This window comes from Phalacrocorax aristotelis, chromosome 9 (assembly GCF_949628215.1).
Source record: "Phalacrocorax aristotelis chromosome 9, bGulAri2.1, whole genome shotgun sequence".
Taxonomy (NCBI): Eukaryota; Metazoa; Chordata; class Aves; order Suliformes; family Phalacrocoracidae; genus Phalacrocorax; species Phalacrocorax aristotelis.
Genome location: NC_134284.1, coordinates 32,934,055 through 32,949,209, shown reverse-complemented (window position 1 = coordinate 32,949,209; position 15,155 = coordinate 32,934,055). Strand labels below are relative to the sequence as shown.

At 42.4% G+C, this 15,155-nt stretch overlaps 1 protein-coding gene across 1 annotated transcript; it reads left to right on the top strand.

The window, feature by feature from the left end:
* Positions 1-358: 358 nt before the first annotated feature.
* On the top strand, positions 359-13,990 carry ACTR10 (actin related protein 10). The gene is made up of 13 exons (XM_075104239.1): positions 359-513; positions 3,576-3,648; positions 4,135-4,217; positions 5,268-5,376; positions 7,000-7,107; positions 7,476-7,543; positions 7,866-7,945; positions 8,347-8,382; positions 9,866-9,945; positions 10,036-10,109; positions 10,554-10,635; positions 12,115-12,316; positions 13,507-13,990. Exons 1-13 carry the CDS (start codon positions 437-439, stop codon positions 13,686-13,688), a joined length of 1,254 nt encoding a protein of 417 aa, XP_074960340.1. The 5' UTR covers positions 359-436; the 3' UTR covers positions 13,689-13,990.
* Positions 13,991-15,155: the final 1,165 nt, after the last annotated feature.

Sequence of the window (15,155 nt, the reverse complement as noted above, 5' to 3'; positions counted from 1 at the left end):
GGCAGGGGGGGTTGGACTAGATGACCCCTAAAGGTCCTCCAAACACTTGGCTGGGGCGGGAGAAGCCCCGGGGCTGGGTCTCCTCAGAGGAGCGAGGCTGCCCTCACAGCCGACCCCGCCCCGCCTCATCCGGCGGGAATCCCCTCTGCTCCCTCGGGGAGCCCAGCCCGCCGCCGGGCCGCAGCTGAGTGAATGCGGCGCCGGACCGCGCACACCGCCGCCGCCGGGGCGCTTCCGACCCCCTGGAATGGCTGCAGAAGGGGAGGCGGGCGGCATCGCGACCGCGGGGAGGGCAGCGGGGCGGCGGGGGTGCGGGCAGGCGCCGGGGGCAGCCCGCCGCGCCGGGCGGGAGGAAGGCCCCGGCCGCGCCGTGCCGCGCCGGGCGGAAGGAAGGAGGACGCCGTCGCGCCGCCGGCTGAGGTGACGGGAGACCGCGATGCCGCTGTACGAGGGCCTGGGCAGCGGCGGGGAGAAAACCGCCGTGGTGATAGACCTGGGCGAGGCCTTCACCAAGTGAGTGGCGCCGCGCTCCCCGCCCCGCCTCTGACGTCTGTCTATCGCGACAGGCTTTGCCGTGGAGCCTGTGTCGCGGCTGCGGGGCGGGCCTGCCCTCGGGATAAATAATTGTGGGGGTTTCCCTGGGTGACCTGCTGGAAAGCGGCTCCTCTGAGAAGGCCCTGGAGATGCTGGGGGGCAGCGAGGTGACCCTGAGCCCAGCACCGGGCCTTGGTGGCCAAGAAGGCCAACGGTGTCCTGGGGTGCATGAAAAGGAGTGTGGCCAGCAGGGCGAGGGAGGTTCTCCTCCCCCTCTGCTCTGCCCTAGTGAGGCCTCATCTGGAGTGCTGCGTCCAGTTCTGGGCTCCCCAGTTCAAGAAAGATGGGGAACTACTGGGGAGTCCAGTGGGGCACTACAAAAATGATATGGGGACTGGAGCATTTCTCTTATGAGGAAAGGCTGAGAGACCTGGGTTTGTTCAGCCTGGAGAAGGGAAGACTGAGGGGGGATCTCAACAATGCTTATAAATGTCTGAAGGGTGGGTGTCAAGAGGGTGGGGCTGGAGTATTTTCAGTGGTGCCCAACAACAGGCCAAGGGGCAACGGGCACAAGTTGGAACACGGGAAGTTCCACCTGAACATGAGGAAAAAATCTTTTTCTGTGCGGGTGCCAGAGCAGGGGCACAGGCTGCCCAGAGAGGCTGTGGGGTCCCTTCCCTGGAGACATTCACACCCCGCCTGGATGCAGTCCTGTGCCCCCTGCTCTGGGGGTGCCTGCTCAAGCAGGGGGTGGGACAGGATGGTCTTCAGAGGTCCCTTCCAACCCCTAACATTCTCTGAAAAAAAAAAAAAGAAAAAATTAACCCAAATATCAGTGCAACTCGAGGTGGAAAGAGAAGCACCCCATATGTAGTATTTATGTTGTGGGGTAAAAACGTAGCAGTGCTTCTGCCCACGCCGTGTCAAAGTAGCCCCTTGTGTTAGAAATCCTGACTTATCGCCATCCATTCATGCCCCAGGTACACGTAGACCCTGCAAAAAAGGGATCATTTAAGTGATCCAGGGTTTAAACACTCTGGAAATGCTCCCTGGGTTTCAGTGGCCTGTTTAGAAAGGTGGCCTGCACACAGGGAAAAAGATTATCTTGCAACAAAAGCACCTCATCAAACATATGTAACTCTTATTAGGCTGGGCCTGGGTCTGTGGGGTTGCGTTTACCTGCTTGAAGCCCTGAGGATGTCTCTGCTTGTAAGAATAGGGAGGAGTCAGAGGGATGGGGTTTCTTGTCCAAACTTGGTTTTATTTTAAGTTGTACTTGCTTTTTTTTTTTCAAGTGACTGTGTAATTGCAGACCTGCAGGTGGGCTTCGTTACATGGTAATCGCTGCAGTGTGGTTAGGGAGAGGGTTTAACAAATCCTTCACGGATGGAAACAAGTGATTCCACAAGTGGCTTCTTGTGGGTTCATGTCATGTCACCGACGGCAAGCTTTTCCCAAACCTGGGGCGCTTGTAAGGCTTTATCCCATGGGCGTTATTTACCTAATAAAATGCTCTCATGGGAAAGGATTGCCCCTAAATAGTGTGTTTTTAGGGCCTCTTTCCAACCTTCCCTCTTGTAGAAGAGGTGGCAATTTAATTACAGCAGGGCCTATTGCAATAGGACAAGGGGTAATGTTTTAAACTAAAAGAGGGTAGATTCAGACTGGGTATAAGGAAGAATTCTATGATGAGGCTGGTGAGACACTGGCCCAGGTTGCCCAGAGAGGTGGCAGATGCCCCTCCCCTGGAAACATTCAGGGTCAGGCAGGATGGGGCTCTGAGCAACCTGATCTAGTTGAAGATGTCCCTGCTCATGGCAGAGGGGTTGGACTAGATGGCCTCTGAAGGTCCCTTCCAACCCAAACCATTCTGTGATTCTGTGATATCAGTCCTTTTCCACACAAGGCTGAAATTAACAAAAAGTTTGAAAGCTGTCAGGATGAGAGGTGAGGACAACTGTGTGTACACCCTGGGACCGCCCAAGTCTTTGGTCTCAACCAAAGAAAAAAAATTTAATTTTAAATTATTTATATTTTAAGGTTTTTTTCCTGAAATGATCTGAAGAAACAGTTGCCAAATATCAAAATAAAGTATTAATTCACCTTTTGCATTAAAAGTACTCAAAGTCCAGCAGCTTTATAGGTTTCTACTAGTGTTTTTTTCCTGTCGTTTTCTTCTGACATTTGTACTTAATGGGGGTGGCAGTGGTGAAAGAAGTGTCAAGCACTGAGTTTCTTAAAATCAAATCTTGAATTTCTTTTTTTTTTTTAATTTGCCGCCTTCAGTCAGATGCTCCTTGCATCTTTTAAGGTGCAATCTCTATGAAAACCAGATGGGTTTCCAAAAAGTTTGTTTTTGGGTTGCTACAGTTTTTATTATGTTGTGTCTAAGTTGGATGCAGAACTCCCACGTTTTGTCAGGAGTCCTGGAGTAGTAACCAGTCATCTTGAGGCAGTAATACCTTAAATCACCCAGGCTGCTTGCGAAGGGAATGCATTTCGAAGTATTAAACAAGCTGGAGATAGGAAGAGAGTGTCAATGCAACAGTGCTGGCCAGCAGTGAAATGGGCCATGGTCATTAAGCCTTTGTCTTTTATTTCTCCTAAATAAACATCACAGGAAACGAGGATTTAAAGAGGACACAATAACTTCATCCTGCCTATGTTTACTGAGAGCTTCAGTAAAACTCTGGGCCTGTATGGAGGACACAGGGAGGTATTTCTTTGGAATTGTGATAAGCAAAAAGGAAGGCTGCAGGTGGAAGACTGTGAACAGAAAACTGTGCTCAGTGGAAAGCAGGAGGCACGTCACAGTCAGTTGTGACAGTCCTTACGGAAGTGAAAAACGTGTTTAACGCAGCTGACAGGGAGTCAATAAAAAGATATAAAATCTTTCTCATTAAAAATGGCTAGATAGAAAGCTATATGCAAAACACCTGTTTGCAGTCACAGAAATCCCTGGTTAATTACTCTGATGATTCCTAGGCCCACTGTGTTAAATAGTGACTTCGAATGATAAGGTTTTCAACACTTTCCTTTAGGTGTGGTTTTGCAGGAGAGACGGGCCCAAGATGCATAATTCCTAGCGAGATAAAGAAACCTGATGTTGCTAAGGTAAACTATTTTACCTGAACTGTTTTACCTTTACAATGTTTGCTGTGTTATGGTATAGAAAGAATTTATCTTATAACTGCTGCTATTAAAAGGTTGTAACTAGATACAGGTAGGTGTAATACTAACACTGATATTAATTGGTGCTCATCAGCCATACGGCTTATGTTTGGGGCATTTACTGAGAGATTTCTTTGCCTAGCTACGGTTTGGGTTTGGTTTTTTTTTTTTGGCAAAGGATGGCAGCTTTGTAAAACTGATGTTAAGTTACCAGTACAAAAAGTTAGCATTAATAAACTCTGGGGTTTAGTTATAGGGTGAGTTTATGAGGTGCATTTTTAAGGACATAGAGCAAATCAGGCAAGAGTGAGTATTTCTTTATATATGTCAGATTATATATGTTCAGATATATCATCTATATATAATAAATGTATTTATATATAAACACTGCCTAGTATTTAGGCTGACTGGATATTTTTACTTTTGCAGCCTGTCAAAGTTGTTCAGTATAATATTAATACAGAAGAGCTGTATTCGTATCTGAAGGAGTTTATCCATATGCTGTATTTCAGGTAAGAGGTACTTGGACGTTAGTTATTCAAGCCTTCTGCGGCTCTTTTCTGAGTACATTGTGGTGTTCAGAGCATGGCTGGAGACTGCTGGCTAGCTGAGGAAGAGAACAGAAACAAGATTCTGCAGGTGGCTGCCTGGCTGTGTTATTGCAGGAGGAATTCAGTGGCACTGGGATTCAGGTTATATTACGAAGAGTTAGTGTCCTGCAGCATCAGTCGCTCTCTAGAATTAAGAAGGATTTGATAAGTTGCCTTTTAACTGTGGCACTCATGAAGGGCTTTATAGGGGGCAGTCACTACCTAAGGAGTTGTACTGCTTTTCGTAGGGCTGAAGCTCGTCTTGCATCAGTGCAGAACTCTGTCCATGTGACACTGGTTTGGAAGGAGGAATCTTAACCTGTGGAATATTTTTACCTCTGTAATATTGTTGTACTTTTAGTGAATTTTAGTGGATTTCATTAGTGAATAATGAAGTTGGACTTAGACTTTTCTCTTTACTCCCAATCCTTATTTTTACACAGTAAAAATCATCGCTTGATGCAGGGAGACAAGTACTTAATTTCTGTGCCTCAGATCTTCTGGTGTGGGTTGTTTGGTCCTTTTCCCTGTCCTTGATCATCACTTTGTGATTGAAATCAGGACAATTCCATCCTCTTCCACTGAAATCAGGACAACTGTATCGTCATTATTCCTCTTTTATGGCACACTGTATGACAATGGACAAGCCGTTAATGGCTGTTATGCATGCCTCTTTTTGCATTTCTTTATATTGATTTTTTGTATTGAAATGTGTAACAGATATTCAGAACTACAGCCTGCTGGCAGGTAGCTCTGTAACTTGTTTTCTGTGACTCAATTTCCTAACTTTCTTTTAGGAAAGTGTTTGTTTTCTTAAATTTGGGAAAAAGACTTTGGGATCTGCTGTAGAAAATGATATTTAAATGCAGATTTTTAGGATTATTGGGGAGAATGGAATATGAAAATGAGGTAGATCCCATAATAAGTGCTTAAACTTAACCAGTTTTGCTTTACACGTCTTGCCTTTTTTAGACATCTGTTGGTGAATCCCAGAGACCGTCGTGTTGTGATCATAGAATCTGTCTTGTGCCCTTCTCACTTCAGAGACACACTCACAAGAGTCCTTTTCAAGCATTTTGAGGTACGTGTTTTACATAACTACTGTGTGTGCTCAGCATAGCACTTGCTGGTAGTACTTATTGTACTTACAGTCACTAACAGATGTGGACAAAGAAATGAAAATAACGTGAAAAGAATGAGAGGCAGAAAGAAGATGAAAAAAGCTGATGGTCATCGGGGGAAGTAGGGCGTGGAGGCTGGACTAAAGGCCATTTTTGTTCCATTCTGACTCTTCATGAGGCCAGAAAACAGGAGCTATTGACAAGAATCCAAAATGTTTCTCTGGCTCGTATGAAAATACAGCTCACAACTCACTGTTCCAGACAGATCCAATAATCCCCATTGAGCACTGCCTGAAGCCAGAATTTATATTTAAACAGTTGTTAGTGCTCTGTCAGCAAATCTCATGACTTCTGCCAGAGTCAATATCTTTGCCTAGCACATGATCTAACCTCTGGCTGTGCTTGTTTAGATAAGAGCTTACCTGAAATTTATTATCTTCTCTGCTTAATCAGTCTTTTTGAGGAAAAGTCTGAACCGAATTCTTACTTAGTTGTAACAGAGAATGTTCCTCAGTTCAGACAGAAAAAAGCGTAGGTTCTTCTATAAAAAGTGGTGACACTAGTTTGTCTCCGGTATTCTTCACTGTGCTTCCACAACACAGTTTACCAAATAATCTTAAACTCCTGCTATTGACAAAATTTTCTGATGACTTGAAATTGCTGCAAGACTTGAGTGATTTGGGGTTTTTTTTCCTAATCTCCTTACAGGAAAAAAATACATCTCAAATTAAGCATTCCCATGCAAAATTGGTTGTCGAAAATAACTCGTGACTTGGAAAGTCATATATTGATGGAGAGACTTTGTAGCTTGTTAAGAAGCCAGCTAATATTGATGTGAGGTTAATTCTCTCCGGTAGTATTTCCATTAGGTGCGAAGACTAAGAGTAGCGTATTAATACAGGGTCAGTATTATAACTTGTGTCTCTGGGCTAAGTATGAGTAATGTTGCCCTTAATGCAGGATTTGTTGAAATTGCTCAGTTAATTCACACTTCAAGGTGTTCCATTAAAGGAACTGTTGCTATCTAGGAAACTTGATTTATGGAATTCTGGGAGAAGGAAGTAATTCTCGTGTAATTTTGACTTGAGTTTCCAAATTACTTTGAGGAGGTTGTTTCAAATAGTCTCTGCTGTGAGGTTGTGTGCAACAGTGTGTTGTCATAAGGCACACTGCCATATGACTTGGGTTTTCTGGCACCTTTGTTTACCTCTCAATTTATACAACATTTCAAGTAGCTGTGTTTGTTTCTTTAATTTCTTTTCAATGACAATGAGAAACCTGATCTATGACTTAAGATGAATTCTATAGTTAACACTTGCTTTTCTTACAAGCCCATTCCAAGATTTGTTATTACCAAAGTCACTGGTATGTACCACAGATAAGATGAACGTGGAATTTAGAATCCTGTGGTATTTTTGTTCATTACTACGCTACCTTAAAACTAAATTAAAAATGGATACCTCAAAATACAATTGTTTGGGTTTTGCTTTGTATATGACATTTGGGGAGCATCAGTGCTGCGGGTAGTTTGTTTCTTTCCCCCCCCCCCCCTTCTGTCAATTGTCCTTCTGGTTTCCATGTAGGTACCTTCCGTTTTGTTCGCTCCAAGTCATCTAATGTCTCTCCTGACACTTGGGATCAATTCTGCCATGGTGCTAGACTGTGGATATGCAGAAAGCTTGGTGCTGCCTGTATCCTTTAATAATACACAAATGAAATGCTCAGCAATAAGGCTGTCGTGACAAGATGATATTTTTATAGACTTTAAGTGTGCTAAAAAGTAATAGAACACATCGGCTAGTCCGGCTTTTGACTCTTAAGATATCCTGACTTGGGGAATGTCTTTCACAGCTGATGTGGTAGATCTGTGTTCCCTCGGAACTTGTGAAGGGTGGTTCATAACTCCAGCCTTTATATACTAGAAATTAGTTTTGGAAAAAAGCAGTTAGAAAGTGTTTCCAATAGCTAATGAAAGAGAGTGTTGAGGGGAAAAAAGCATTCAGTTCCAGCAGGCTGAAAACCCATAAGAAGAAAAGAGAATTTCCTGATCTTGATGTAGATATACGAGGGAATTCCGATACTGAGCTGCTGGGGTTCTCTTCCTCTGGGAGGAAAGGCTATCCACAAGTAAGTTCTCAGGTACACATTCCAGGTTACCGGTGATTGTTCATGAAAGTTCATCTTTGACTAAAGCCCAAAGATTCCTATTGGACATGACTTAAATCATACCTGTTGCTGTGACAGCATCCAATTTTTAAAGTTACCACTGTTTGGCTGTTGTTGACGTAGTAAAAGCTGTGGAAATCAGATCTGTTTCAGTTTATATTTAGAAGAATTTAACTGAAGGGAATAAATACTGAAGGGAATAAATACTGTCCCTTGAGCATAATGTAGCGAATCAGCCTGAGTTAATAGCTACCTTTAACTAACTTCATGTGCGATATTTTAGGGAGCTGGAATATCAGTTGTTGGAGCAGTGCACAGTTGATACAGGACTAGCCAAAGGACAAAGCCTTCCATCTGTGATGGGTAAGGTTGGTTTGATGTCGCATGTGCTGTGAACTTGTGCTGGGGAAAATGGATTAATGCTACCTGTGAATAAAATGAGTTTAGTATTCACCACATCTTATGTGATCTGCTTTCATGATTTCTTTCTCCGTATTTAACAAGTGTATTATTTTTATGGTGAGCCACTCAGAACAACAGGTTTGAATGAAGGCTTAGATAAAAGTTCCACAGTAATTTTCAGCATATTTTGAGAGAAGACAAACTTTTTATTTCTGTCCTTAATATTCTTTCTTCCTTAGAAATCTTTAAAAGCAGTTGTCAAAGTGAAACTTTAGTGTACTAAATGTAATTCAAACTTAGTTTCATTCTTAAATTCTCTTTCTACTTAAAAAGCTTTGTTCTAAATTATTTTTCTATTTCAGGCTCAGTTCCAGAAGACATAGTAGAGGATATAAAAGGTAAAATGTTTTGTGAAACATTAAATTGTGCAGTAGAGTATGATGATAGCAAGTATGCAATACTTTACATTTAGGACAGTATTTTATCTTCTGTTTATCATATTTCTTACCTTCTGGAAGAACCTGCAGTGCTCTTCCTCTGTGAAAGCAAAACAAAAACCACGTTGAATTCCTCTTCCAGGTTTAGCCTGTGTGTCGGTAAGACACAGCTCATAGATACACTTGGTAGACTAGTGCAGAAAGAGGACAACACTATTGTACCCGTCCTGTGATCAGCAGGTCTGGTTAACTTCGTTAAATGCATTTATTAACTACTGACATTTTGTTTGCTGCATATGAGCGTGTACAGTGTGTACTCTACATGGGACTTAGAGTTAGCAGATCTCATGTTCAAAACCCATTATCATAGATATGTTTTGATGCAAATGCAGCATTTAAGCAGTCTTAACGTCATGACATAAGAATATTTTAAGTTAGTTTTGTTTATAAATTAACAAGGAAGGCTTGCTTTGCCTTAAAGTCAATTTTGAAAAAAAAGTACGGTATGTATAGAAGACATTTTGGCGTGTTAATCAGGTAGGCAAGATGAGTCAAGGACTACATTTACACCAGAAAAAATAGTCTATCTTTGGGCAGAACTTGGATGAATTCCGATGTGATGTTTCATGCGCAACAGATATAAAAATATATATAATCGTAGAAAATAGTGACTAGTATATATCTCTTGGGCCAAATTAGGAAGAAATCCATCAGTCAAATGCAAAATAACTTAAATGCAGCTGGTGCTTTGTCAGATGGAAGTTGCTTTTCTAACTCCTCGACTTGAACACACTTTTCTGATCAGTTCTGGTTTTTATGCGGTCTTTTGGAACCAGATATAATATGCTAGGGTTGAAATTATGATTGCTTGTGTAGTGAAGGGTTGTTTCTTTGTGACAGCCATTTATGAAGAAGATACTCATTTGTGCCAGATAGAAATAAATAAGTATATAATAACGCTAACAACTGGGATAGAGATGAAATTGTGTGCTCTGGAATTCTTAGGGTGCTGAAGAGTTGCACTAGAAAAATATTACATGATTACAGCTTGTTTAGGAAATGAGCAACGTCTCATTTGAAGCCATGGTACCAGACCTGCAGTGCTTGAGAGTAGAATACAACCCCTGGCACCTTGTGGTAATCAAAGGCACGATTAGTAACATCCCTGTCTTTAAATCTTATGTAGCTTGTCTGAGAAAGAAATCTTGCCTGTCCTAGCATAGTTTCAGTGTCAGCTTCATTTAAACTCATGGTCTAGGTAGCATCTGAACTCTGCTGAAGTGTAGAGACTCTTTTTTTTCTTTGCATTTATTTGATAATGTCTTGGACCAGCAAGGGCCTAAGGCGTGCGTTCTTCTTTAAATTAATCAAAATTATTGTCTTTATTGGTGATGAAAGGATCCAACAAAGTCTCTCTTCTGCCCCTTTCTTTTCTTTGATGAAGTCCGCACTTGTTTTGTGAGTGATCTCCAACGTGGACTGAAAATCCAAGCAGCCAAGTTCAACATTGATGGCAGTGCTGAGGTGGGTGGAGAATGAAGCTTATACTGGTCTTTCGAAGTGGATGTAGCCTTTTTGGCCTGTAAAATAATGCATGTACGTTTTTATTTCTAGCGTCCGTCACCGCCTCCGGATGTGGACTATCCTTTAGATGGAGAAAAGATTCTCCATGTAGTTGGCCCCATCAGGTGAGAAATACTGTAGTTGAGTTTATCTTTAGGAGGATGTATTTTCAGCTCCAAAAGCATATAAATTTTAATCAAATTCAATTTTAATGGAACACTTGCATGTCCTTTTAATGTCTCTTAAATGAAGGCTTTGCACTGGGCACATAGTAAGAGGTGCCAGCTTCTCCAGAGACCTCACAGTTGAAGATGAGAGCAAATAGTTGGAGGAGTGGGGGAGACAGAAAGGGAGTACTAACACAGGATGATGCAACAGGCTGAGGGAAGGGAATGGGGCATCATCTCCTCCCAGTTGTCACCGCCTGGTGCATGGACTGTATGACAGAAGGAGTGATGATGTGTTGTCAGCAGGAAGTCTGTAGTTATTTCCAGCCCTGCTGTTGGTGAGCGTTGGCTCACAGTGTAGTATTGCTTCTCATTAACACTCATTTCCTGTCTTTTCAACAGAGATTCTGTTGTTGAAATACTGTTTGAACAGGATAATGAAGAGACATCTGTGGCCACTTTGATCTTAGATTCGCTCATTCAGGTATCTATATTCTAAACAATTTATTGAATGCCTCCAGCCTTGGAGAACCTGCTGTTATAAATTACTCCATCTAGAGGAACACCCGTCTGACTGCAGGTTGCCTTTGGTTCAAAAAGTTTAGCACAGCATGACTCCTGGGGTTCTGCCACGATGCGTGTCTGTGGGGTTGCAAGTCACCATGTGTCACCTGCTTTGTGACAGCTTTCTTACTCTTTCCTATACTGCAGAGTGTCTAGAGGAGGTGTCTGAGAACCGTAGTGCTCACCCGTCAGCAAAAGTAATAAACTACTTGTTACTTTATTACTAATAAACTGTGTTTGGGGTGAGGCTCCGCATATGTAATGACAAAGGAGTATTAAAGGAATTACACTGCTTGAACTGAAATGGCACAGGTATTCTGTTTCTTCTTAAAGGTGTTTTTGCTCAGAGTTGGACCTTATGCTTCCTGCAGATGGCTGGTTTACTTAAGATAGAATAAAATTAATGTGGACGTCTCTGTTACAGGCAGTATATTAGATATATTACACCAATTTTTCTTGGCATATGCAAATGCTTTGTTTCTTATTATATTCAGGAAAAAATGCATTAGAAAACCACTATAAATGGAAATTTTCATTATGTAGTGGTGTATGTATGTTAATTAAAGTTGACTTCCTGTAGTTATTGATGCCATTTAAATTTAGTTTGCTGAGACATAATTTATTGGAAAGCCATGGGCCTGGATGACATGACAAACTTTTCAATTAGAATTCCTTATCAAAACAAATTGTTTAACAAGATCTGTGCCTGGACCCCTCACCTCTGTACCTCTGGGCATTTACCTTGCACCACTCTTTGGCCAGAGGAAAGATAAATGTTAAATTTACATGTGTTAAATGGCGTCCGCTGGACCAGAGGAGCACAGTGGCCTCGAATTTTTTTTTTTGAAGGGGTAGCACAGATCTGCTTGTGAGGGGCAGAACTGACAAAGCTTGGTTTTCTCATGCCTTGGCACCTTCTGGTTGGGTTATCTGATGCCTGAGGTAAGCTCCAGCAGAAACCTTATCTGCCACTGAGACTTACTGAGACTTTTGTAGCACCTTTTGCCCACATGGAGCTAAAAAGAGTCGATCTCATGTTAACAGTTTTCCCTCTGTGAGAGCACTGGTTGAGGCTTCACCTCCCTGGCATATCTTCTCCCAGAACTCGTGGGAATCGCTGTCACTGATGCCTCTGCTGTCTTGGCCTGTCTGAGCTGAAGGGCTTTACAGGGACTCACAGCCTGCTCATGTAAGCCTCAGCTGGGCAGTTCCTCAAGCCTGGTTTTCATGGAAAGTCTAGGGAAAAAAATTATGTCAGTTATGTTTCAGCTAAGTATGAGAAAACCGCGACTGAAGTGCATAGACAGACAGACTGAATTTCCAGCAGGCCTTTGAATGCTTATTCATGCAACTGAAGCTATCAAGTGTGGTTTGGTTTTTTTTTACCTGTTTGCATTAGTGTCCCATAGACACCCGGAAGCAGCTGGCAGAGAACTTGGTAGTTATCGGTGGCACCGCTATGTTGCCAGGATTCCTCCACAGGCTTATGGCTGAAATCAGGTACCTGGTAGAGAAACCGAAATACAAAGAAGCGCTTGCTACTAAAACCTTCAGAATTCACACTCCACCCGCCAAACCCAACTGTGTGGCTTGGCTAGGAGGTAAGAATGAGAACAGCTGTTAAGCAAAGGTACAGAGTGGAAAAACAAACCTTCCAAGTGGGATTTGTAATGAATAAATAGCAGTAAAACTTAGGTGAACTATTGAAATCAAGCTGCATTGGAGCTCTTGTGGAATTGTTATGCTCTCCTGGAGGAAATCTCGCTGAGTAAAGCTCCCCCAGGGACATTTGGAGGGCTGAATGGCACTGCCGGCTGCGGGAGCTTTAAACACGTGCCGTTTGCACCAGCGGTGCGGAAGATGAGGTGTTGACTCAAGTGCAGTACAGGGCTCCCGCCGTGCGGTGGCACCAGAAAAGAGATTAGCCAGAGCTGGTCTTACCTGCTGAGTGTAGGAAGATCTGCTTATTGAAAAAACAAGTTTAATTACTGACTGAGGAGCTGTAAGGTTCGGAGAGGCCGGAGGCTGTGAACTCCCTGTGCTGTTCCCAACTGCCAGTAACAAATACAGCGACTCTGCAATGGATCCTGGCTGCTGTTGGGGAAAAAGAAAGGCTTGCCGTTGCTAGCAGCTCTTCTAAGGGAGGGTTCTGAGGTTGATAGTTCATGATTTTTTAAACGCTTTATTAATAATCTGAGCCATCTGGTATGTGTGTGGAACTAACGTGAACTGTAAAGGTAGATTTTATTTCCATATGCTTTGAAATGTAAAAGTGTATAAAATTTTAGTTTTGAGTCTACTTGTAGGATTAGCAAACAAGATTGATTTACCTGCACCAAGTTCTCTGATACTATTCTTCACTGGATAATCAGCTGCTGCGCTCTGAATGTTCTCACAGCTTCTGTAAATTTCTTATGGGTATTGTGTGACACCCTTTTTGGGGAGAGGAAATTTCCTTCAACACAAGGTGGCTTGTTTGAAGTGCTTAAAATAAAAACTTCCAGGAAAATTTGTTGTAAGCAGCAGATCAGCTAGGCTGGTTTTGTTCTCAGCAGAGACTAGATGACTCTTTGCTTTCAGGTACTTTCAAGGGACGTAAATGGAGGCAACTGGGGACTAGCTGGGCTACTGAAAAGGAAAGCGGCTAGATCTTCTCATTCCTATGACTTTTTTGAAACAGAGATGAAAAAATCCAGTTGAGATTCTTGATGGGGAATAAGTAGAAAAAGAAATGCAGTACATCAAATTAATGCAACATGTTTTGTGGGTTTTTTTTTCCCCTGTAATGTAGGAGCCATTTTTGGAGCACTTCAGGACATACTTGGGAGCCGGTCTGTGTCCAAAGAATATTACAGCCAGACGGGCCGCATACCTGACTGGTGCTGTCTTAACAATCCTCCACTGGAAATGATGTTTGATGTTGGAAAAGCACCCCCACCCTTGATGAAGAGGGCTTTTTCTACTGAGAAATAAGCACCTAAATGCTACACAAGGATTCTCCTAATCTGTTTCAAGTAGATATATATGCATTGCCTTTTTTTTTTTTTTTAGCAATTTCTGTGTAATACTATTAAATATGAGCAGTGTGAATGTTTTGGGGGAGTATGGGGGCAAGTACTAACACTGTATAAAACCACGTCCGGTTATAGTTTAAAAATTTAACTCTGGCAACTGTTATGCTATTTTGTCCTCTTCTGGAGAAATTCTGTACTGTCATGAGTTGTAGCCTACTGAGTTGTTTGTTATTTATCTGTACAGTAAATGACATAGTTGAGGATTTGTTTTAAGATGTTTTGATTTTAAATATGCTTAGAAGAATGAAGGACATTCTACTATGGGAATCACCTATGGAAGTTTTTCTGCCAAGTTCTGTATTAAAATATTCCACCCTTGAATGACATGTGGGGAAGTGGTTGGAGGCTGTTTAGCAAAGGTGCTGTGTTCCCTTGGACACAGTCCTGGTTTGAGAATTTTAGCAGAGAACTCTTCTGCCTGTACCTCTCACATAGTGCTGAGCTAAAACCTCTCCCAGTATCTCCCCATGGTTGAAGCAATTCACCCATGTAAGAATTATAAACGGGTGCAAGGAAATCTTGAATCTCTTATTGAAATGCGAACCTCAGAAGTCACTTCCTTGCCTTCCTTCCCACTGTCAGAAACATTACACGTCATTGTCCCGCAGCAATACCTATTAAATGAAAATGTGTTACAAAGTTCATTGCTTAAGGAAAAAAAAGTACATTTGGGCATTAACACTATATTTAGGAACTGTTGGCTAATTAATAGGCTCTTAGCAATGCTGTAACTTTACGTATTGAAGGAGAAGGAGCGTTCCTGTGGGACAAAAAACTGCTGTGACTTAGCTGCAGGCAGAGCTGTGGCTGCTGGTGAGCACTCTGGGCGGTGCTGCTGCATCTCTGCAGCGCCATGTCTGGGGAGAGGGGGCTTCCCCTGGTCTCAGACACTGCTAAAGTTGCTGCCAATGGGCTGAACTTGTCTCGCTGGTTAAGTGGTGACTCTGCTGGTATCTGTTGGTTACTGAGGTTTAAATCCTACTCTGAGGAGTAATGATTTATCTCAGATTTGGGGAGATACATATATATAAAATTCTTGGGGGTGGCAGAGTCTTTTATTGCCACAAACATGCTTTTTGTGACTGATTTCCCTGTGCTGTCTGCTAACTACCTGCTGTGGTTCCTGAAGCACGTTTCCTGAAGTTAAGCATCTATTTAAAGAAATGTTCCTGTGGTGAAACTTAATGCAGGGCGATGTGTTATGGCATTTTAAGTACACTTCTGCATGATTTTGTCATTCCATTTCATATATGCTTTACCTTAACATATGGTGTTATTTTACACATGGTAGGATATATTCCTTTCTATCTTAATGGGCTTAAAAAAAAAAGACAAACCAACAACCAAAAGTAAACCCAAAAAACCC